At 47.6% G+C, this 25,399-nt stretch overlaps 1 protein-coding gene across 3 annotated transcripts in view; it reads right to left on the minus strand.

Moving 5' to 3' along the window:
* The window catches only part of ZFAT (zinc finger and AT-hook domain containing), a 183,895-nt gene that overhangs the window by 134,015 nt on the left and 24,481 nt on the right, over nt 1–25,399 (minus strand). For all 3 annotated transcript variants that reach the window (XR_012327433.1, XM_033842739.2, XM_033842738.2), the window contains exons 2-3: nt 18,651–18,827; nt 5,267–5,518 (exon numbers count right to left, since the gene is read on the minus strand). Coding sequence is in view for 2 of the 3 variants with exons in the window: in XM_033842739.2 (XP_033698630.1) it covers nt 5,267–5,518; nt 18,651–18,827 (429 nt within the window). In the remaining variant the exon portion in view is untranslated. The remainder of the gene's footprint in view (nt 1–5,266; nt 5,519–18,650; nt 18,828–25,399) is intronic.

The raw sequence follows: 25,399 nt of genomic DNA on the forward strand, positions 1-25,399 counted from the left end.
ACATATTGTGTGACTCAGTTGGTGTAACATTCTCGAAATGACAAAATCACAGGGTTGGCGATCAGTGGTTGTGGGGTGACTATAAAGTGGGAATACAAGGGAGACATCTGTGGTGACGAACAGTCCTGTCTCCCAACTGCCGCAGTGGCTACACAAACCTACACGTGTGATGAATGATGAACGACGCACACAATATCTCACTGTCAAGGTCCTGAACTTGACATTGTGCTGTAGTTATGTAAGACGTCACCACTGGGGGGAAGAGGGTAAAGGGTACATGAAACCTTTCTCTACCATCTTTGCAACTTCCTATTATTCCAGTAATTGTTTCAAAATATGAAGCTTTATTTTTTAAAGCGTTTCTTAGACTTGGAAGCAGACCCTTATTACTTTCTCAAATTGTGCTTATGAAGATCATTCCTTTCCCCTTAGTTATTGATCAAATATATATAACTGTCTTACTTCACAACTTTCACAGAATTACAATTTCCAGAAGGATCAAAGATATAGATAAAAAATGAAACCATACAAATAACAGAGGAATATATAGAAGGTTGTTTATTATTTTGGGGTATAGGTAAGTGTTCTAATCTATGATAAAAAGGGCAAGAAATTTAAAAGAAATATTTGACAGTAGTGACAATGCTGATATTTAAAACTACAGTAAAACGCAAAAGACAAAGGAAGCAATTCTACAAATGAAATTAAAAGAAAAATGATAAAACTGGAAAATATTTTCAGAATATATGGTGATCTAAAAGTGTAACAAGTAAAGGGCGTGAGCGAGGAATGCCCTGAATTACACACAAAACAAAAACCCCTAATAACTGCAATAAGAGAGTCCACGAGTGACCAAATAGAGGCAAATTAAAATAATTAAAGAAAATTGTTCACACTAGAGATTAACAGGATAAGACTGACACAACCCAGGATAAAGAGGGTAAAGGCGGATATGAGGACACAGCCAAAGTCGGAAAAATAACAGATAGACACAGTCTACCGGGTAGCTTGACAACATGCGTATGTGTCAAAACGTAAAAGATGCCCTATTTTTTTTTTTTTTTTTTTTTTTTTTGCGGCACGCGGGCCTCTCACTGTTGTGGCCTCTCCCGTTGCGGAGCACAGGCTCCGGACGCGCAGGCTCAGCGGCCATGGCTCACGGGCCCAGCCACTCCGCGGCACGTGGGATCTTCCCAGACTGGGGCACAAACCCATGTCTCCTGCATCGGCAGGCGGACTCTCAACCACTGCGCCACCAGGGAAGCCCAAGATGCCCTATTTTTTGTTTGTTTGTTTTGTTCAAATAGTTTTATTGTTATTTTATCAACTAAAGTTGTCATATGATTTATTCAGATAAAACTCACATAACATAAAATTAAACATTTTAGAGTGAACAATCCAGGGACATTTAGAACATTCATAATGTTGTGCAACCACCACCTTTATCTAGTTCCAAAACTTTTCTATCATTCAAAATAAAACCTGTACCCATTAAGCAGTTTGTCCCCATTCTCCCCTCTCTTCCAGCCCCTGGTAACCACCAACAGTCTTCTGTCTCTATGGATTTATCTCTTCTGAATATTACATATACATGGACTCATAAAATATGTAACCTAAAAGATGTCCTATTAACCCGAGAATTACATTACTAGGTATTTACCTAAGATAATAAAGACACAAGTGCAAATATAGTAATAATAAAATAAAACTGCATGCTCGATTGTACACCCCAGTAGTTTTTTGTTTGTTTGTTTGTTTTTAATCAGGGAGAAAAATTTAAAACAATATTCAGTGTCAATCAACTGGAGACCAATGAAGGAAAACTTATGGCCCATGCACACAATGAAATGCTGCGTGGCCTTTAAAAATGACAAAAATCTACATTTACTGACTGTTTTCAGTCAGAAAGCAGAGCATCGCAATCAAAAGCACAGACCCTGCAGCCAGAATATGTGCATTCAGAGTCCAGCTCCACCCCTTACGGGCTGTGTGATGTTAGCAAACTCCTGAACTTCTCTGTGCCTCAGTTTCCTGGTCTATAAAATGGGAATGATAATAGTGCCTATGATGTTGCCATGATAATGAAATGAGCTATTGATAATAGTTGTAAAAGACTGAGAACAGTATCTGCAACATAGAATGTGCTACAAAACAGCTTGTTAAAGAAAAAATACTGACATGAAAAATTTATCTGCTCCATTACTGAGTGAAAAAAGATCACAGAACATTATATATGACCTCATTTCTGAAAAATGTATATGAACATACATAGAAATGAGAAAGACCTTTCTTCACTTTTTTTACACAGTGTAATAGACCTTATACCTAGGCAGTGAAAGTTTGGATTATTTTTACTTTCTTCTTAGTATTTTTTATATCATTCCAGGTATTAAAAAAGAAAACAAATAACAATGATAATATCCAATTGGTACTCTTGGATACTTTTGGAATCTAAATTGGTGTGAGCTTTCTAGGGGGCAATTTGGCTATATGTAATACACTTTCTGGCCCAGTAGTTCTACTTTTAGGAATTTATCCCACAAAAATAACAAATAATAATCCACACATACACATATATACACATACACAAACGCATACATATACATAAGGGAATGTTTATTAGAGCAATATTTATAACAGCAAAAAATATGGAAATAACCTAAATTTCACTAAATGTACCATGGTTGGCATGAACAACGGAATACTATATGGCGTGGAAAAGTGACGCCGCAGAGCTCCATGAAAGATCCTTTCAGTGAGGGCCGTGAATACCCAGGTGAAGAGTCTGCACTTTCCTGTGAAGGGGAGACACTGCAGAAGTGTGTTTTGGGAAGAAACCCCCGAGGGCAGCACAGCCTGGGGGAACATCCACGGACCGGGCTGAACTTCTCACACGCCCTCCAAGTTAGATCTAGGCCTAAGGCCTGGAGGAATCAACAGCCAGAATGTTCGGTGCTGCTGAAGAGGATATCCCTGATTTCTAACCACAACGGTGCAGAAAGCCCAGGAGTCTCTCAGAGGGGGACTGATAGGACAAGCCAGCCATGTGAAGGCACAACACCAAAACAGACTCTCAACGAGACAGCCCTGAATGAGCAGAGACTTGGGTTCTCAGAAGGACTCGGGCCAGTACACGCAGAGCTGCCCTGATGGCTAGATCTGGCCCCTCTGGTTAAAACGAGACAACCATTGAGTATTTGTGCTAGAAAAAGAGAGCGGGGGCCGGGGCGGGGTGCATGTGTGGGCGCGTGCGACACACTCAGAGGGCAGGGGACGTGGGTGGAGAGAGGAGGGGAGCAACTGCATGAGCAGGGCCGGAGGGAACGAATCCCCTGGAGATGAGCGCCTCAGGTGCAGGGCCGTGGCCTCCTAACCCTTCCGCCATCGGCCACCTTATTGCTAGAACTCTGTGTATTTGCCGAAAGGACATTAGGCTCTGAAGCAAGATGCTGCTTCCTCCGAAACCACCGTGCTCCTGCCCCGTCTCTCACACGGTGAGTACTCACGCTCTATCTTGGGACGGCGGCCAGCCCGCTGCCTTACCTTGTTTGAATCCGTGTCCAGTATTTGCATCAGCCCCTGCAGCCTAGTAAGAGCTCACGTGGTCACCTTAAGAGCAGTTTAAAGGAAAGAACAACATTTTGTGTTTTCTACAACTTGCAACAGGTGTTGGCAATGAGCCTTGGCCACCTACCTAGATGTTTGATAAATATGAGGTGATGTCTTATCTCAATAATTCACCCAATCTGTGCTAGGATTTTACACACCAAGGGTCTTGCTCCACTGTTGGGAGGTGTTTCTAGGACTTAAGAATTGGGGTTCAGAGTCAGACAGTCTGGGTTCAAAGGCCAAGATCCCTTTCTAGCTAAAGAACCCCGGACAAATTGCTTAATGTCTTAGTGTCTGAATGCTCTTATCTATAAAACAGGAAGGCCAGCAACAGCACTGAGTCCATATGGCTATGAGTAACAGTAACAGCTAACATTTATGGGGTGTTTCTCTTTTAACTTTTTATTTTATATTGGAGTACAGCCGATTAACAACGTTGTAACAGTTTCATGTTCACAGCAAAGCGACTCAACCATACATATACATGTATCCTTTCTCCCCCGAACTCCCCTCCCATCCAGGCTGCCACGTAACATTGAGCAGAGTTCCCTGTGCTACACAGTAGGTCCTTGCTGGTTATCCATTTTAAGTATAGCAGTGTGCACATGTCAGTCTTATGGGGTGCTTTTGAAACGGCAAGTACCGTTCTAAGCACTGTACGAAGTCCTGTCTCATTGAATCCTCAGAGTAATCATATTAGCTAGTGCTGTTTTTATTCCCATTTTACAGATGAGGAAAATAAAGCAGAATGAAGTTAGTAAGTACTAGAGCTATGATTCAAACCCAGGCAGCCATAGTCCAAAGCCCAAATCCGTAACCAGAACTGCATGCTTAGCGTGGTACAAAACACAGTAAGAACTTCCTAAATTCTCAGACGTGGTTTGAAAACTTCAAAAATGGTGCAAGAATCAAACAAAAACAGCAGCACGACAGCAGAGGCCCTCAGCTCTCTGGTGCAATCTTGCCGTTTCGGCCCTCCTAGAAAGCCGTCTAGGTGACGTTCCCTACTCACACTCACATGTCCTTCGGCCTCTTTTAGAAGTTATTTCAGAGCTGAAGCCTTGCTAAGTACTTACCTGGAGGAAGCACCTGGTATTCTTTACTTTCTTCAAGAATACCTGCCACAATCTAGGCCATCAAGATCACTCACTGGGGCCTCGAGCATCCCAGTGTCTGCTCTTCTGTTCACATGGTCCCACTCATCCACTGAGACACCCTCCCTCCTTTACTCCAAATGCCACCCAAACTGCGACACCAGGCTCAGTCCGGAATTCCCATCAGAACACTTTCTCAACTCCTGATTTATTATCCTGTAACACTTTGCATTTTAAAAGCCCATTGTCTTACCCCAAACATAAGCTCGAGAGCACAGAGACTGTCTGACCCTCTCTGCAACGCCCCCGCAAGCGTCTAACTCAAGTACCCACCGTGACCTGCGCTCTGGGGGCATCAGCTACCAGATGATACACTCGATTCCAAGATGATGTACAGTAACAGTCAGTAATCATTGCAAAAATGAGCACTTTCCAGATAGGTGGGACATGTCTAAATATGTGCGATTTCCAAGTAACAAGTGAACACGTAAACACGGATGTGAGTAGTTACATCCGTGTGAGTTATCAGAAGGTGACGCGGTCGGCCCTCGGGCAGCACTCACCGGCCTCTCCCTCCTCCTCGCCCAGGTCCAGCACGATGATGCAGATATGCTTCCGCAGCTGGCGTGGGTTGGAGAACTTCCGGCAGCACTTGCTGCACTCCAGGCTGCTGGGAGTCAGGCTGCCCCCTCCCTCGGGGGCCCGCGGGCTGTCCCCGCTGGGAATAACGTTGTTTTCCGCCAGTTCCTCTTCAGGGCTGGCCTTCTTCGTGGACCCCTTTGGCCTGCCTCTCTTCCTCTTCATGACCGAAAACTCTATGAAGGAAGCAAGAGGGCACCATGTAGTCACAGGAGGCGACAGTGCAGGGCATGCACTCAATTTCCAAGTGTGGAAATACGTTTGGTTCCACGTTTTATTAAAAGAGGAAAGTCTGAAGCAGTTCCAGAAATGAACAGCTGCAAACAATCTTTACTGCTAATATCTCTGCACCTCTATGCTACTATATAATCAATTCTGTAATAATGTGACTTAAGAATATCACTTTAGGGCTTCTCTGGTGGCGCAGTGGTTGAGAATCTGCCTGCCAACACGGGGGACACGGGTTCGAGCCCTGGTCTGGGAAGATCCCACATGCCGCGGAGCAACTGGGCCCGTGAGCCACAACTACTGAGCCTGCGCATCTGGAGTCTGTGCTCCGCAACAAGAGAGGCCGCGACAGTGAGAGGCCCGCGCACTGCGATGAAGAGTGGCCCCCGCTCGCCGCAACTGGAGAAGGCCCTCGCACAGAAACGAAGACCCAACACGGCTAAAATAAATTAATTTAAAAAAAAAAAAAAAGAACATCACTTTATCAGAACCTTTGCACGTGCTTCTTCTGTAAGGCGGGGAGGACGTTTCTGTTTTTGTTTTTGTTTTGGCCGAGCAGCCTGTGGGATCTTAGCTCCCCGAGCAGGGATCAAACCTATGCCCCCTGCAGTGGAAGTGTGGAGTCCTAGCCACTGGACCGCCAGGGAAGTCCCGGGGAGGATTTTAAGTTGTGACCATCAGCCCCCAGTTCACAAACCAGGCTCCTTATGACCCACCATTTCCACTGAAATCCAGTTCTCAGAAACTTGCTAAGGACTTCTTTGCAAAGCGTTCTCAAAGGCTGCTTGGCTTTTCATGCTCTTAATGAGCTACACAACTATTCAGACTATTTCAAGGCATCATAATTATTAGATGCAAATTGTTCTGATGAAAAAGAGAAAAAATAATTACAATCTAAAGCCACCAATTACAGGACTAAAGACAATATTTTTCAAGTTTCCTAGAAACCAAATGATTTAAATGTCATGATCAGAGCTGCTTCAGAGTAAGTTTCAAATCATTTTTCATCTTGTATTTCTTCTTAATTAGCATTCATTGTTAAGGCACTTGTCTCCAAGGGAAGGTGGGAATTAAGATGGGTGAGTGGGGTCAGGGGGCATCGTGCCGTTGTGTGAAGGTGGAGTGGTGTGTCTTAGGTGATGTGACTTGAGGGGTACCCAGAGAAGGCCAAGCAGGGGGCCAGCACAGCCTGGCCGCCATGCCATCTTTGGAGAGCCACCCGTCTGGCTAAGGCACGGCATGTCAGCAGCCCTCTTTGCATCTGAACATCAGGGCAGAGGAAGGGTCCTAGCTTCTAGCACCATCTTGAGGGAATGTCATCTGCGGAATTATGATACGTTCAAGGTCCCTCCTGCTCTCCCCAAGGCTACGGTTCTGCCCAGAAAACGTCAGCCACAGTGCCCACTGCTACCACCGTGAGGACCCCTTAAGTGGGTCACTTGTGCTCCCAAATGAGACAGGAAAGCCATGGGGCGGGCGAAGAGGGCAGGAAGGTTCCTGAGCAAAGTCTGCAGGGAAAGAGCAGCATGACAATGAGGGCTCTGGACAGAGAAGCCTGCTGTGACGTGGGGTCCCCAAGAGCTCAGAGGGATCAGGCACCAGCATGGGGGAGGAGCTGAGACGGGGAGCTCCCTGCAGAGCAGAGTTTCCACTGAGCTGCAGTGCTAAGCATGGCTCCCCCTTGACCTAGAGCTCCGAACCAGGGCCTTCCATGGCCAGGGCAGCCCAGCCCAACACACAGTCACTGCCTTCCCTCTATCTCACCGGACATGTCGGAGACGAGGATGGGGGTGGTCAGGAACAGGGGAGAAAAAAGTACTAAACAACAAGAAAGCAAACGAGGAGACCAGAACAAATGAGCAAGGGCACAAGCCCCTTGGATCCCTCTGGCCACACTGAAATTTTACCAAGGAGAATGTCAGCTGTGTGGACAGGAGGCCCAGCCAATGCGGAAGGGAGGCTGGAGGGGGAGGTGAGGAAAGGGAGGTGCAGTGAGGACAAACTCTTCACCTCGAAGTCATTAAAATTCTCCTCCTTATTACTCTTTACAACAGCAACTTACTGAAGCAGCAGTTAATAGAGGAGCAGAGTTCGCAAAGAGGCTACAAAACGCCCACCTCGTGTCCCATCCGCTGAGCTGCAGAAACGTGTTGCTTAACAGTTTGTAGGAGACCGTGGTCCCAACCCTGATGCCAGACTCCGCACCCCGCCACGCAGACTGAGGTCCTCCTCTGAAATGTCCTGAGGATGCAGCTGTGTAGTGAAGAAGGGGCTTTACCCGTAGAGAGGTCTGCCCTCAGCCACTGGGGGTGAGCTCTAGGCCCCTGGAAGGCCCTGCCTGACAGCAGTGCCCATGTGCACAGGGGCTTTAGCCACAGGACTAACGCTGTGACTTGTTTCAGGGGCTCTGCAACAGGTCAGATCAGTTCCGACCTCTGGATGAACTGGAGAAGAGAGGTCTTAGTCTGACCCCCAGGAGAAGCTGGAGACTGGGGGACAGCCACGTGAGCAGTGTGTCATCGAGCCCCAAACATCTCTGGACACCAAAGGCTCGGGCGAGCATCCCTGGTTGGAAATACTCGAGTCCTGTCATGTAATGTAGCCAGAAGAAGGCAGCGGCGTCCAGGACACCACGGGTGTGGGAGGGGGACCGAAAGCCCCTTGTCTAGAACCCCCTCCCCCATCCCGACCTCACCCAGGCATCTCCCCCTTTGGCTCGTTCTGACCTGTACCCTTTTTGTTTAGAACTGTTATCACAAGTACAGTGCTTTCCTGAGTTCTGTGAGTCATTCTAGAAAATTATCCAACCTGAGGGAGTCCTTTGGGTGCCTCAAGCTCGTACCTAGCTGCAGAAGCGTGGGTGGCCCTGGGAACCCTCAAATTTGTGGCTGGCGTCAGCAATCCTGGGCAGACGTCAAAGTCTTGCAGAAACCGTGCCCTTCCCCTCAGGTTCAGATTCGGCACTCATGGCAGCAGGGTACCCAGCGCCCTCTCCCTGGGGACGCCCAGAGCAGGCGGCAGCCGCGGTGCCCATGGGTGCGACCCCTCTCCCTACACAGCGGGAGTGCAGCACGGCCGGCCGGACCCAAGAGTCATGCATGTGTCTCTCCACAGGCAGGACCCCCTGAAGACTGAGTCCCGTCCCGATGGCTTTTTATGCCCCAGCATGTGACCTGGTGTCCCACCCAGTGGGCACCCCGTAAATCGTGGTGCTGCACCCCAACAAGCAGGGTGCAATCTGCCGTCAAGGAAGAAACATAAAATCAGCCCTGAAAGCTCTGGAAAACCTCTAACACGATGGTGACAAAACTAATCTTACATCTTGCTGCATCCATAATTCAGATCCTCAAGACCAATTAGTTAGCTAAAAATGAAACATGCATAAACGCACTTGGAATCATTTAAGCACCGAAAACGAGTTGCTGCTGTCAACTACCCCCACGGTACAGAAGAGCGGAGAAGGCAAAACGGGGCGAGGAAAATCCTGTCGCCTCTAAATTGACACATTTTAATGGCGTCTGAATGGAGGAAATTTCAGTTCCTGCTCCTGTTCCCTGAATTCCTCTACTCAGGCATCACTGAACTCTGTGGATTTTGTCCTGAAGACACCTGCCCGTACACCCTGTCTCCGCTCACCTAGACCCCTGCACGGCATCTCAGAGTCCAGCTTTCTGCTCTGGTCTCTCTCAGCCTCCACCCCCTGTCTCACTGCCACTCTCTTGCTCTAGAACTTTCCATTGTTCTTGAGGACTTTGCCCCACGACTCTGAGACCTGGCTTTCCAGGCCCTTTATCACACAGTTCACCCTACACACGTGCGCACGTGTGCACACACAGAAACACACACGTGTGCATGCGTGCTCGCTCTCTCTCTCAACCACTCAGGGCAGTGTTCTAGGCCTCCCTAAATATGCAGAGGGAACACCTGCCTCTTTTTTGCTTCCTTGTGCTGTGCGCCCTCCTGCACCCCAATCAGAACCCTAACTCCAGGCCCAGTTCACATCTCAGTACCTCCTCTGTGAGGCAGCTCGGCCGACCCTGGCTGGCCCCGCAGTTGTGTGTAAGGCACACACGTGTGCAAGCTCACCCACACCATTTCCTGACTGTGTTGCTCTCCCCCCACCTTCCATCATACACCCTGAGGTCCCACAGGATCTCGGGCCGAGCTGGAGACATAGCAGATACTTAATACAGAAATACACACGTTGATCGGCTGCTTAATAGGAAAAGATGCATTTCGAAAACAAGGCATTTCCTAGGTCCCAAGTTTCCAACAGGAAGAAAGGGGCAAGCCACGGTGCATCTCGACCCCGTCCCAAATCCACTACTGGGGACAACTTCCTCACAGGCAGAAAATTATCCTTGTAGAGCCAAGACCTGACCTAGCAAGGGACGGAAAGAATCAGCCCAAAAGATGACATGAGCATCATGAAAGAAACCTCAACATTATCAAAAATCTAATAACATAAGCCCTTTATGTGTACACCACTCAAGTTCGTGAGGCACTTTCCCAGCTATTATCACATTTTATCCTCATAAAAACCTTCAGAGATGGATGCAGCAAATCTAACTCCTCAATAGGAAAAGAAACGAAGGACCGACCCAAAGGTTGAAGGGACTTGGCACATTTTCCAGGACCTTCCACTGAGCTGGCAGACCCAGGATCTGGGTTCCTTCTTCACCGCCCAGATCTTTCTGCTGAGTCTGGTGGCCCTCGGGTCAGTTCTGGACATGGTAGTGGAGCCAAGAGGTGCACTGCAGAGAACAGCAGCTGGGAGTTGGGCAGGCCTAAGTTCAAATCCCCGCCAGCCTCAGTTTCTAACATGAAAGATAAACACAAAACTGCCTCTATTCTATACAGTCACCATTGATAAACAGCAGTCCATTGAAATGCTGAGCACAGCACTTAGAAGGTGACCGACATATGGTGACTGCGCATTGTTATGGCTACAGGCGTGCGTGTTCTGACTTGGACTGTCTCTCTGAAGACACTATTACCTTCCCAGTCCGTCCGCTGTTAGATCGTGTGATTCCTCGACGTACACCCATTCTTGTTCATTAAGGCACTTTTGCCTCGATTTCTTCATTTTAAAACATCTCACACACCGAGAAAGCCAATATAGAATTAGAGGTGTATAAATTCCACTCTGCCTAAGACCAAGGATAAAGCCAGCCTTCCAACTCCCACTTTGCAGCTCAGCCTCCAGCCACACCAACTCGAGAATTTAGGAATATCCTGAACCACTAACACTGCCAGGCCCTGACAGTCAGCCTCCCCAACATTTAGCTCCCAGGAGCCCAGGCAGCAACAGAGGGACAGTGAATGATGTCAGAAACAAGGGACCGTGGGGCTTTTAGGGGCATTTAGGTTTTCAGGGACGCAGCACCCCTCTACAGGACAGGCTGCAGCCTGCCCTATAATGCAAGGCTCCAGGGAGGCAGAGGGCACCCCAAGACTGCTCCCTGTGGTTTTAGCAGCGATCATGTGGAAATGCCACATAAATAACAGCAACAATTAACAATCACTAGGCACATACGTCTCAGGCACATGCTAAGCCCTTCACGTGCAGTGCCCAGCAAATCCCTGAGGATTTCCCATTCTACAGAGGACACTGAGGCTTAAGAAAATTAATCAGGGCTTCCCTGGTGGCGCAGTGGTTAAGAATCCGCCTGCCAAGGCAAGGGATGTGGGTTCCAGCCCTGGTCCAGGAAGATCCCACATGCCGCGGAGCAACTAAGCCTGTGCGCCACAACTACTGAGCCTGTGCTCTAGAGCCCGTGAGCCACAACTACTGAGCCACGTGCCACAACGACTGAGCCCGCGCACCTAGAGCCCATGCTCTGCAACAAGAGAAGCCACCGCAATGAGAAGCCCGTGCACCGCAACAAAGAGTAGCCCCGCTCGCCGCAACTAGAGAAAGCCCGCGTGCAGCAACGAAGACCTAATGCAGCCAAAAATTAATTATTCTAAAAAAAACTGAGGAAAAAAAAAAAAGAAAATGAATCAGTCTGCCCCAAGACCCAGAAGTAGCCAAGCTAGGATTTGAACCCAGATCTGTTTGCCTCAGTCCGTGAACCTCACATCCACGCCAGTTAGGTTAATATCGGAGCATAGAAATAGCACATTTTGACCTCTACTCTGAGTTCTGCGGGAAAACGATGATAGTTCACCCAGCCACAAGCTTCAGTGTGACCCAACTCCCGACCTGAACAGCCGATGGATACACAGGGGGTGGGAGGGCTAGAAGGGCACCGTGCACACACCAGGTTCTAAGACGTTAGGTACTAACATGCATTTGTCTCAGAATCCGTTTTTAAAAAGGCTAATATCTTATCCCCCTTTAACAGATAACAAAAGCCACTTGCCTAAGCCACCAGCAGCCCCTCTGTGGCTGTGGTGCAGGCTGACCCCTGCGTGAGGGCCACAGAGGGCAGGCAGGGGCCTGTCCCCATCCCTGTCCCTGTCCCAGGTCAGGCTCCACCAGCAGGCGGAGCGCCCTGCACTGCCTGCGTCAGCCCTGAGCACTCTATCCTCGGTCACCCAGAAAGAACACCCACTGCTAACTCATCAGCCCAGGATGGAGACACCTTTTTGTAATCCCCACAAAAGCAGCAGGTGCGCCAGCGCAGCCGCAGCATCCCATGAAAGCCCCAGCACTGAAACCTGAGTCCATCGGAGCCCGCTGCCCCCAGGCTGCCTGCCAGAGCAGACGAGAGGGCTCGGGGCTCAGAGGCTCCTGGGACAGCGAGTCCAAGATGCCTACACACTCAGAGTGACTTTATTCGTGGTAAGTGCCCAGAAGAGACAACACAGATTTAAACTTAGACGCCAACCTCCCCTGGGAAGCCTCCTTTCACCCTCCAACTAGACCACGTGTCCCCCCTCTTTAGCAGCCCAAACCTAATCCCAGAGAAGCACCTTCCCCACTGCACTGAAACCGCCTCTTTGTCCAAATGCCACCCACCAGCCAGGAGGCAGCACCAGCAGGACAGTGCCTGGGCCTGCTCTGTGCTCCCAGCACCTAGCACAGCACCCAGGCATACAGCAGGTGCAATTAAGGAATAAATTAAGAAGGAGGGAAGGGGAAGGGGAGAGAAGGGAGAGAGCAAAAGGAGAAACGAAGAGTTCCTACTGGAAGTGTGAAAGGGGAAGATGATGGAAGAACCAAAACCCGGCTCTCAGCAGACCCACGTAAATTCCTGCTCAGGTAAGCCCAGTGTCCCCGCCTCCATCAGGATGAACAAGTGTGTGCACACACTCACCCATCACACACACACACTCACCCAGCGCACACTCACCCATCACACACACTCACCCACTCACCCATCACTAACACACACTCACAGATACACATGCACACATTCTCTTTTACACACTCATGCATACATACAAGAGGGAGAATGAACTTGGTCCGTTAAGGAATTTTTTCCTTGGACCAGAGCCAGAGATTTGATTAGCAAGAAGGGAGAAAAATAAAAGGCTCTTCTGCAGACCTTTGCCAACACGAGCAAAAGAGATTAAAAGGCTATAAAATAAACCAGAGGATTTAGGAACCTTCATGTTATAAAGGGAGGCCAAAATAATAAATCAATTACTACTCAGTTAAAGGTTTAATTAAACCATTTCAAGCATCTCTCAACTTGAAATGAACTGTGAAGGTTAAACCTGAATGGAAATCATTAGAGAGAAACTAAGATTCTGGAAATCTCAAACTTTATAGACTTGGACAGAGAGGAGAGAAAGGACTTGAGGTTCTTAATGAAAGACTTTTGAAGAAATTTTGTCATATTAACAGTCTAAGTCTAATTAAAGTCTTAAGAAATACTTTTTAAAATTAAATTACACAGGCAACTAATCTTCCAGTATATACACGCACACACACACCCAAAGAAAATGTATTCAGGAAGTATTTAAGTGAAAAGTAAATTAGTTAATAAAGGAAAATAACTTTTAAAAGAAGTTCAAAGGTAAGAACCTGATCATACCAAGAGCACCACAAGAGCACCGCACGGTCAGGCCACTCAAGATGGCTGTACTCTTGCTCTCTGTCCATCCCCTGCCTGACCAGGGCTGCTTCACCTGCACCCTACTCACATGACTGACCTTCCTGTGTACTTGACCCAGGCCCCAGCTAGTGATAGCTTGTCAAAGGGGCAGTGAGGGGCGTGCCCCTCGACTGGTTTCCCTTGTAACTAATGAGCCCAGCTGACATCAATTTCCCTGTAACTGGTAATCTCCCCTTCCCCCCGAGGACGAGGGCTACCAACATGTCCTGCCCTCCACGCCCCGCACACGGTGGGGTGTCCCTCCCGGACTTTGCTTCAGACCTGTAAGCTCCCCCACCCATTAAACCCCTGATGCCTCTGTTGCTGACTCTGGGCTCTTTCTTCGGCCTTGAAGCTGGGCAAGCACAGGCCCTGTAGGCCTGCAGGATGCAGCCCAACAACTGGAGGAGACTCCCGTGAGCGCCGTAATGTCGGGAATGGAAAGCTGCGGAGGCCGTCCACTAGCATGCGGGGCCCGAAAGCTGCGGGCGTAATCTCGGGGCAGGTGTCCACTAACACGTGGGCTCCAAAGTTGCGGGGAAATCCCAGGGTGGCTGTCCTTGCTGAGCAAGGGCTGCCGAGAGATCTGGAGAACAGTGCCCTCTAATGGCTCTGCTATTGTATCTAAGTGAGCCTTTTGTAATTGGTTAAGCTAGCTCTCTAGAAGGAACTGGTATTTCTCTTGTGCCTTTGAGAAGTAAATGATCTACCTAGGCTCCCAGGAACTTTCATCTTTTGTGATCTCTAAGAGTAAAGGAGAAAAAAGAGCCTCTAGGTAAACTCTATAGAAATAATTATGTTTTGGGAATGTCTATCTAAAATAGTCTCTCCAGATTTCGGTAACTTGGAAACTAAGTTAAAAGAAGAAAATTCATGGGTCATTTCAAATAGGATAAAATATTAGAACATTAATTGCTGGGTGGGTCTAAGCTTATCTACCTATGCCTGCTTAGGAGAGGAAGACTAAAGCATTAAATTTTCCAATCAGGAAATGCAGAATGACTTGCTTATTGGTTTTTGCCAGAAGTTATGGTTTTCAAGGGATAAAATTACAATCAGTCATAATTCTAGTTATTGTAACCAAGTTTATCGATTACATTGTAATCAGGTGTTTAACCATGACTTTTTAAGTCTTTCATCTTTTATAGACAGTTATTGTTTTACTCTGATGCTTTTGCAAAAGTGCTTCATCTTCAAGAAGATTCACAGTTAAGCACATTTTGACAATAACACGTCTCTGATAAACTTTAGAATATACTGCTGAACTGGGTAAGAAATTAAAGAATCCTAATGGAAAACCTGATGGCTTCATTAAAAGTTAACAGAAAGATTGGTTACTGAGTGTACTTGTCAATATGGTTATAATTTTTATGGGTTTTGTCTGGAATGTTCCTGGTTTGATCTGTTTTGCAGATAGAGGGAAACCCTTCCCCTCAAGCTGGTTATGACTTACAGCAACTGGGTAAATTACACCTGTGGGTAGAATTGAAACATTTTTCTTTTCTCTCTGCCTGGTCCCTCCAGAAATTGGGAACTCTAGGGTTCTGAGCAGCCTTATCAGATGAATGGGAAAGACCGTCTCCTGGCATGTACAGGAATCTCAATGTTTTAGGGACCGAGAAATCCATCGAGGCAGAGCCTGATGGCAGGCCTTTGGCACTGTTTTCCTGGCCCTGAGAGGCCGTTTGGGAATTCAGTCTGAGCCTCCTGAGGAGTTCCCCCTCAGCCAGTTTGGAGGAGCCTATGTGGTTAACTGACCAGACTTACACTGCCAACAAATTAATTTTGATTGGCTGAGTTTGGTGGAGATGAGGGTAGTTTTAGAGAGAACAGTATTATGTTTCAGTGGATGTTAAATTCTAGTTCTGTTAATTGAGGTCTGTATTTATGAAAGTTATTGTGTTAGCCATACTTTTGCCCTGATGTTCTGGATTGAAAGAAAATGATCTAGTGAAACTGTCACAGAGTGTAAGCACTCATGAAGTACGACACTGCTTGCTTTAAGTCTGCTGCTAAAAGCACATGTACAATGCTTGTGTGACAATTGGGTATAAGTAATAAAATGTATAACCTATAAAGTGTTTCCCCCATTAACATACCTGAGCCTGTTCACGAGATCTGATTAGTTTTCCCCCAATGTGAACGACTAGGTGAATATACAGGAGGCCTAGCACCCACATGATCTGAACCTGGGGTAGGAGAAAGCACCCCAGCATCTCGGGACAAATGTTTTGATCATCAGTGCTTTCTACTGGAAGATGTGCAATCAAAAGGCGAAATGATGGAAAAATCTGCACATACTGCAGTATGGGGAAGTCATTCCGGCTTATACATGGTTTAACTTAAACTTTACTGACCAGAGCAGCCTGTCTTTTGGCCTTTCAGACAGGCATTGTACATCTGCTTTGGCCATTGAGGAAGGGAATGCATTGGAAAGCCAAAACGGTTCAGACATCCAAGGTAAAACTAGGTGGCCATTGTATATACGATTTTAGACACGTTCTCCTATTACTGGAGAGTTTTCTGAACTGTATCTCAGATATGGTTACTGCCCGTATTGTGCTAAATTGTCATGATCTCCCCTGCGTTGTGCCTGTTAGATGTCTTACATTGCGTCCCTAGCCTGAGCGAAGGAAATGAGTCTAGTTGCTGAGTGTCCAGCGAGATGCCGCTGCCGCCCTCCCCCAGGTTTCCATGAAAAATCGACCTGGCTAACGCAACTATGTGGGGACTACCGACCATGGGGGAAGACGACTCACCCCTTCTGGTCCCACGTGCCAGTACATCAGAAGGACCCCCGTCGGTAAACGTTACTGTACAACTGACTGCCTATGAGCCCCCCCTGGGCTACGCTGGGTGGAGTGGAATAGGCTGGCTTCTGGACACACAAGTCCAACTAGTGGGATTAACTGCTTTTTGGTTAGAAAGACCTAATGGGTCCACCCCTCACTGCACCCAACATAACATGGGTGGCAGACCTGTACTGTGACTGCTGACTCCTGGCTAGGCCACCAGAATGTTCCCCTTAAAGCCGGGCCTTCCCCTCCCCATGGGGTGGCTCTGGGTTTGTAAAAACCAGACATGGCCTTACCTTCCTTATAACTGGACAGGGCACTGCTGCCATTGACTCCCTCTCCATTGACCTTGTACGCACTTGGCTCCAAAATGTGCCCACATCGTGGCAAATGACTGCTCTGAGCATACAGTTCTAGGTATCTTACTCATGATACTTTGGCCATATTGTACTGTGGTGTCTGGTTGCAGTGTCCCCTACATACCTGACCCCAGGGATATCAAGGAAGATGAGCGGACCAAGACTGTAAGGGTCGTGCAGGGTACGCAGGGTGGAGGGTATGGCCAGGCCCCTCAGATGGCTGTTCTTTTGTTCTGTCCATCCCCTGCCCGGTCAGGGCCTGCTTCACCTACACCCTACTCACATGACTGACCTTCCTCCGTCTTGCCCCAGGTCCCAGCTAGTGATAGCTTATCAAAGGGGTGGTGAGGGGCGTGCCCCTCAACTGGTTTCCCTCCTAACTAATGAGCCCAGCTGACATCAATTCCCCTGTACCTGGTAACCTCCCCTTCCCCCCGGAGCAAAGACTGCCCCATGTCCTGCCCTCCACGCCCCGCACACGGTGGGGTGTCCCTCCCAGACTTTGCTTCAGACCTGTAAGCTCCCCCACCCATTAAAACCCTGATGCCTCTGTTGCTGACTCTGGGCTCTTTCTTCGGCCTTGAAGCTGGACAAGCACAGGCCCTGTAGGCCTGCAGGATGCAGCCCAACAATTGAAGGAGCAGCCAGGTGACGGAGGAAACTCCCGTGAGCGCCGAGATGTTGGGAATGGAGAGTTTTCACCTTATGCCAGTAACAGTAACAAGTAGAATTTCTCCTAACTTCTCAACAACTCAATCTTCTGTCAGGCGTGTTTCTCTGAGTACCCTGGGAACGGCCAGAGGGACTCAAACAAAACATTTTGTGTCTGGAGTCTCTCCTTGTTAACGGTGTCAGACAGATGATCAGTAAGCCAGCCTCTTCAGAAATGCCAGTGTAAATATTCCCAAGAAAGAGCAATTGGATTATTAGTGTGACTAACGAATCCTGTGACGGGACGTTTACTGCCACAGATCGAGCTTCTGCACAGGAGACTGGCCATCATCTCTCATCGTATGAAGATAGTTTTGTGGGGACTTTTTCTGACTCTGGTTTTCAGCTGCTCCTCCTATACTATATATTTTCTTCATCTGTGGGGACCTAACTACAGTGCCTGGATGGTTTCTCTAATCCATCCACCTGCTGCATCTGATGCCATTCAGTAGGAAGTGTCTGGACACTGCAAACAAGATGTGTCTCACTTCTGACACTGACTGTGAACCTGAAGGATTCTGCGAATCAAAGCTCTGTGATGGGAATCCCTGTTGCAGGTACAGATGAGCAGTCCAGCCGTGCTGTTTCGAAGATTATATATCCTTATTCATTCATGATGTATGTTATCATAACAGATTCCCTTTCATCTTCTTTGTTCCAGGCATCATCCTTGGTGCTGTCACCGTATCTTTGACTTCATCCTCACAGACCCCCTTGCGACAGGCAGATTTGTCTTCATTTTTCAGATGAGCAAAGTGAGGCTCAGAGGAGTAACATCATTTGCTTCAGGTAATGCAGTAGCAGGTGCTGGCGCTGGGTTAAACATGCTTGTCTGACAATAAGCTCGTGCTTTTTACCCGGCTGGATGGTGTCAATTCCTTTCATTTATTCATTCATTCATTCACTCATTCATCCCTCCATCTACCAACCAGGCATTGGAGGAACACCTACAGAGCCTGGGTACAGGGAATTCAAACACACAATCTTACTTGAGCAGATCTACAAATGGAAATTATTGTGACCTCCGGTTGGAGATTTGGATTTTTATGAGACCCTATGCCCACCAGACAGAAACTGAGAATCAAAGTATTTGAGAGCAAATAAGCACCATCATCGCCCTCAGGCACACCGTGGGCGTGCCGCCCTCGCCCAGCACCCCAGCCCCCTTACCATCTCCGGTTTTGCCTGGGTTGGTGGGTTCAGGGGTACTCAGAGGCCTCAGGGGAATGATGATCTCATCCACATTAACCCCCTCTTCTGCGTGCTTCTCAGAAACGTGGGAGAGGAGTTCCGATTGACTTGGTGAGAAAAGGTTACAACATTTACACATGAAGATGGCTGGGTTTTCTGTAAGGAAAAAAAAAAGCAAAATATGTTATTTCATTTTCACCAAAACAGTGACTACATCCAAATGCCAAAGAAAAATACTGAAGGTTGCTCTTCTGAGCAATCGCCAGGCACCAACAGGTGTGTCCCTCTGGTGGACGCTGCACGGCCAGGCAGCTCACTTCTAACTTCAGGTGGCCCCGGTTGCCAGAAAATTCTTTCTTCAATATTCCAAAACCTCAGTCCTTCTGGACCGGGTCTAATATGGACCTCCCTGTTACCCTAATCCACTCAAGAGCCTAGGTTCGGGATTCACATAGCAAAGTAAGAAATGAATATGGAACTTGAAAACTAATGCAACCTTCAAATGAATGAACCACACTGACAACAATGAAGTATTCTAGTGAGACGCACTCAAATTAGGTGCAAGGAAAAAATGATCAAAACAGCACTTCTTAAGGGCCAAGCACCTTTCACTGGCAGGCACAGGAACTAAGAACAAGGAGAATGGGAAGCTGTTGCTTGCTTAAGCCATTTGATTCCTATTTAAAGCATTACCACCGTTCACAAATATTTATTAACAGTCCATTATGGTTCATCCCATTATACTAGGCTGGAAAACATATGGGGAAAGCAACTCATTTTTGAGTCCAATAAAATAATTACAGGCACATATAGGAATATTAAATTTAGGATCCAATAACAAAAGCTAGATTGTTTTCCCACATTCACACTGAAAGGAAGAATTGGTATGATGGCTTTGAAGGTTCAATTTCCAACTCCAGACCCTAAATGCTGTAAGGCTGGATGAACTCGGAGAGGTAGTAATGATCTCTCGGTTGCAACACTGAACAGGAAATGCAGGTAACAAGTCTCCTCTGCAGCGGGAACCCAGGAGGCTCAGTAAGCCACGCCCTGATTCAGTGCAAGCCTCCACCTACTCAGTGCTCTCGCCCGGCCGCTGTAACCGCTGAAAATCCACCCCACGCTGCCGGGCTCCCGACACGCACCACCGCCAGCCTCACGGGGACTGTTAACACGGCCTCGTGCAAGGCGTCGAGGCCACCGACTCTGCCAATGGCGAACAAGTCTATCGCGCCTCTTCCTCCCTCCTCGGCCCCGTGCTCACAGCCAGCTGCCGACTGGCTTCCCATTTCACTGAAGCGGCCAGAAGGCGGTGCCAGAGCCTCCTGGAGCAGCCGCCCACCTGCCGCTCCTGCCGGGAGGAGAGAGGGCCCAGCAGCGGCACAGAAGGGGGCTGAATGCGGCGTGGTTCACCCCGGGGCAGGCAGAATGTCGAACACATTCCAGCAGCTCGTGAAGGTGAGAGAAAGCAGACCAGCACGGAAACGCTGCTGATGCTTTCTCACTTTTACAACGCACCCTGAGCGCCTACACCTGGAAGACTGCTCGGCCGGCCCTCACCTGGGAAGGCACAGGACACAGGGCAACGCCGGGGCTTCCCTGGTGGCGCAGTGGTTGAGAGTCCGCCTGCCGATGCAGGGGACGCGGGTTCGTGCCCCGGTCTGGGAAGATCCCACATGCCACGGAGTGGCTGGGCCCATGAGCCATGGCCGCTGAGCCTGCGCGTCCGGAGCCTGTTGCTCCGCAACGGGAGAGGCCACAGCAGTGAGAGGCCCGCGTACCGCAAAAAAAAAAAAAAAAAAAAAAAGGGCTACGCCGTGTCCCATGTGCTCCAAACCCCAGCCTCTCCCACCGCCTCAATGACATGCTCTCGAAACTCTGCTTCTCTTCAGTTTTAGTCAGAATGTGGCAAAGGTACAATTCAAGGCCCAAGCATTTAAAGCCTAGTTATTCAGAAGCCAGTTAGGGCCTAAATCCACTTCAGTTTTAGGCAGAAACTTGCTGAGGTAGAATCCAGGGCCTAAGCATTTTAAAGCCTAGTTATTCAGAAGAGGGGGGCTTCCGGGAAGATGGCGGAAGAGTAAGACGCGGAGATCACCTTCCTCCCCACAGATACACCAGAAATACATCTACACGTGGAACAACTCCTACAGAACACCTACTGAACGCTGGCAGAAGACCTCAGACCTCCCAAAAGGCAAGAAACCCCCCACGTACCTGGGTAGGCAAAAGAAAAAACAGAGACAAAAGAATAGGGACGGGACCTGCACCAGTGGGAGGGAGACGTGAAGGAGGAAAAGTTTCCACACACCAGAAGCCCCTTCGCGGGCGGAGACTGCGGGTGGCGGAGGGGGAAAGCTTCGGAGCCGCGGAGGAGAGCACAGCAACAGGGGTACGGAGGGCAAAGCGGGGAGATTCCCGCACAGAGGCTCAGGGCCGACCGGCACTCACCAGCCCGAGAGGCTTGTCTGCTCCCCCGCCGGGGCGGGCGGGGCTGGGAGCTGAGGCTCGGGCTTCGGTCGGAGCGCAGGGAGAGGACTGGGATTGGCGGCGCGAACACAGCCTGCAGGGGTTAGTGCGCCACGGCTGGCCGGGAGGGAATCCGGGGAAAAGTCTGGAGCTGCCGAAAAGGCAAGAGACTTTTTCTTCCCTCTTTGTTTCCTGGTGCGCGAGGAGAGGGGATTGAGAGTGCTGCTTAAAGGAGCTCCAGAGACGGGCGCGAGCCGCGGCTAAAAGCGCGGACCCCAGAGATGGGCATGAGACGCTAAGGCTGCTGCTGCCGCCACCAAGAAGCCTGTGTGCGAGCACAGGTCACTCTCCACACCTCCCTTCCGGGGAGCCTGTGCAGCCCGCCACTGCCAGGGTCCCGGGATCCAGGGACAACTTCCGGGAGAAGGCACTGCGCGCCTCAGGCTCGTGCAACGTCACGCCGGCCTCTGCCGCCGCAGCCCCGCCCCGCACTCCGTGCCCCTCCCCCCTCCCCCCTCCCCCCTCCCCCCTCCCCCCCCCCCCCCCCCTCCCCCCCCCCCTCGCCCGGCCTGAGTAAGCCAGAGCCCCCAAGTCAGCTGCTCCTTTAACCCCGTCCTGTCTGAGCAAAGGACAGACGCCCTCCGGCGACCTACATGCAGAGGCGGGGCCGAATCCAAAGCTGAGCCCCGGGAGCTGTGAGAACAAAGAGAAAGGGAAACCTCTCCCAGCAGCCTCATGAGCAGCAGATTAAAGCTCCACAATCAACTTGATGTAACCTGCATCTGTGGAATACCTGAATAGACAACCAATCATCCCAAATTAAGGAGCCGTGTGGATGAAAGGTTCTTGGTGCTGCAGTCAGGAGTCAGTGCTGTGCCTCTGAGGTGGGAGAGACAACTTCAGGACACTGGTCCACAAGAGACCTCCCAGCTCCACATAATATCAAACAGCAAAAATCTCCCGGAGATCTCCATCTCAACATCAGCACCCAGCTTCACTCAACGACCAGCAAGCTACAATGCTGGACAACATATGCCAAACAACTAGCAAAACAGGAGCACAACCCCACCCATTAGCAGAGAGGCTGCCTAAAATCATAATACGTCCACAGACACCCCAAAACACACCACCAGATGTGGACCTGCCCACCAGAAAGACAAGATCCAGCCTTATCCACCAGAACACAGGCACTAGTCCCCTCCACCAGGAAGCCTACACAACCCACTGATCCAACCTTAGCCACTGGGGACAGACACCAAAAATGGGAACTACGAACCTGAAGCCTGCAAAAAGGAGACCACAAATACAGTAAGATAAGCAAAATGAGAAGACAGAAAAACACACAGCAGATGAAGGAACAAGATAAAAACCCACCAGACCTAACAAATGAAGAGGAAATAGGCAGTCTACCTGAAAAAGAATTCAGAATAATGATAGTAAAGATGATCCAAAATTTTGGAAATAGAATGGACAAAATGCAAGAAACTTTAACAAGGACCTAGAAGAACTAAAGATGAAACAAACAACGATGAACAACACAATAAATGAAATGAAAAATACTCTAGATGGGATCAATAGCAGAATAACTGAGGCAGAAGAACGGATAAGTGACCTGGAAGATAAAATAGTGGAAATAACTACAGCAGAGCAGAATAAAGAATGAAAAGAACTGGGGACAGTCTCAGAGACCTCTGGGACAACATTAAATGCACCAACATTTGAATTATAGGGGTTCCAGAAGAAGAAGAGAAAAAGAAAGGGACTGAGAAAATATTTGAAGAGATTATAGTTGAAAACTTCCCTAATATGGGAAAGAAAATAGTTAATCAAGTCCAGGAAGCACAGAGAGTCCCATACAGGATAAATCCAAGGAGAAATACACCAAGACACAGATTAATCAAACTGTCAAAAATTAAATACAAAGAAAACATATTAAAAGCAGCAAGGGAAAAACAACAAATAACACACAAGGGAATCCCCATAAGGTTAACAGCTGTTCTTTCAGCAGAAACGCTGCAAGCCAGAAGGGACTGGTAGGACATATTGAAAGTGATGAAGGAGAAAAACCTGCAACCAAGATTACTCTACCCAGCAAGGATCTCATTCAGATTTGATGGAGAAATTAAAACCTTTACAGACAAGCAAAAGCTGAGAGGGTTCAGCACCACCAAACCAGCTTTACAACAACTGCTAAAGGAACTTCTCTAAGCAAGAAATACAAGAGAAGGAAAAGACCTACAATAACGAACGCAAATCAATTAACAAAATGGAAATAGAAATATTCCCATTATTCCAAATATCGATAATTACCTTAAATGTAAATGGACTAAATGCTCCCACCAAAAGACACAGATTGGCTGAATGGATACAAAAACAAGACCCATATATTTGCTGTGTACAAGAGACCGACTTCAGACCTAGAGACACATATAGACTGAAAGTAAGGGGATGGAAAAAGATATTTCATGCAAATGGAAACCAAAAGAAAGCTGGAGTAGCAATTTGCATATCAGACAAAATAGACTTTAAAATAAAGACTATTAGAAGAGACAAAGAAGGACACTACATAATGATCAAGGGATCGATCCAAGAAGAAGATATAACAATTGTAAATATTTATGCAGCCAACATAGAAGCACCTCAATACATAAGGCAAATACTAACAGCCATAAAAGGGGAAATCAGAATACAACAGCACATTAATAGGATCATACACCATGATCAAGTGGGGTTTATTCTAGGAATGCAAGGATTCTTCAATATACGCAAAACAATCAGTGTGATAAACCATATTAATAAATTGAAGGGGAAAAACCATATGATCATCTCAATAGATGCAAAAACCCTGCAGAAAGTAGGCATAGAGGGAACTTTCCTGAACATAATAAAGGCCATATATGACAAACCCACAGCCAACATCGTCCTCAATGGTGAAAAACTGAAAGCACTTCCACTAAGATCAGGAGCAAGACAAGATTGCCCACTCTCACCACTCTTATTCAACATAGTTTTGGAAGTTTTAGCCACAGCAATCAGAGAAGAAAAGGAAATAAAAGGAATCCAAATTGGAAAAGAAGAAGTAAAGCTGTCACTGTTTGCAGATGACATGATACTATACATAGAGAATCCTAAAGATGCTACCAGAAAACTACTAGAGCTAATCAATGAATTTGGTAAAGTAGCAGGATACAAAATTAATGCACAGAAATCTCTGGCATTCCTATACACTAATGATGAAAAATCTGAAAGTGAAATCAAGAAAACACTCCCATTTACCACTGCAACAAAAAGAATAAAATATCTAGGAATAAACCTACCTAAGGAGACAAAAGACCTGTATGCAGAAAATTATAAGACACTGATGAAAGAAATTAAAGATGATACAAATAGCTGGAGAGATATACCATGTTCTTCGATTGGAAGAATCAACATTGTGAAAATGACTCTACTACCCAAAGCAATCTACAGATTCAATGCAATCCCTATCAAACTACCACTGGTATTTTTCACAGAACTAGAACAAAAAACTTCACAGTTTGTATGGAAACACAAAAGACCCCGAATAGCAAAGCAATCTTGAGAACGACAAACGGAGCTGGAGGAATCAGGCTCCCTGACTTCAGACTATACTACAAAGCTACAGTAATCAAGACAGTATGGTACTGGCACAAAAACAGAAAGATAGCTCAATGGAACAGGACAGAAAGCCCAGAGATAAACCCACGCACATATGGTCATCTTATCTTTGATAAAGGAGGCAGGAATGTACAGTGGAGAAAGGACAGCCTCTTCAATAAGTGGCGCTGGGAAAACTGGACAGGTACATGTAAAAGTATGAGATTAGATCACTCCCTAACACCATACACAAAAATAAGCTCAAAATGGATTAAAGACCTAAATGTAAGGCCAGAAGCTATCAAACTCTTAGAGGAAAACATAGGGAGAACACTCTATGACATAAATCACAGCAAGATCCTTTTAACCCACCTCCTAGAGAAATGGAAATAAAAACAAAAATAAACAAATGGGACCTAATGAAACTTCAAAGCTTTTGCACAGCAAAGGAAACCATAAACAAGAACAAAAGACAACCCTCAGGATGGGAGAAAATATTTGCAAATGAAGCAACTGACAAAGGATTAATCTCCAAAATGTATAAGCAGCTCATGCAGCTCAATAACAAAAAACCAAACAACCCAATCCAAAAATGGGCAGAAGACCTAAATAAACATTTCTCCAAAGAAGATATACAGACTGCC

The sequence above is a fragment of the Tursiops truncatus genome, chromosome 17 (assembly GCF_011762595.2).
Source record: "Tursiops truncatus isolate mTurTru1 chromosome 17, mTurTru1.mat.Y, whole genome shotgun sequence".
NCBI classification, from domain to species: Eukaryota; Metazoa; Chordata; class Mammalia; order Artiodactyla; family Delphinidae; genus Tursiops; species Tursiops truncatus.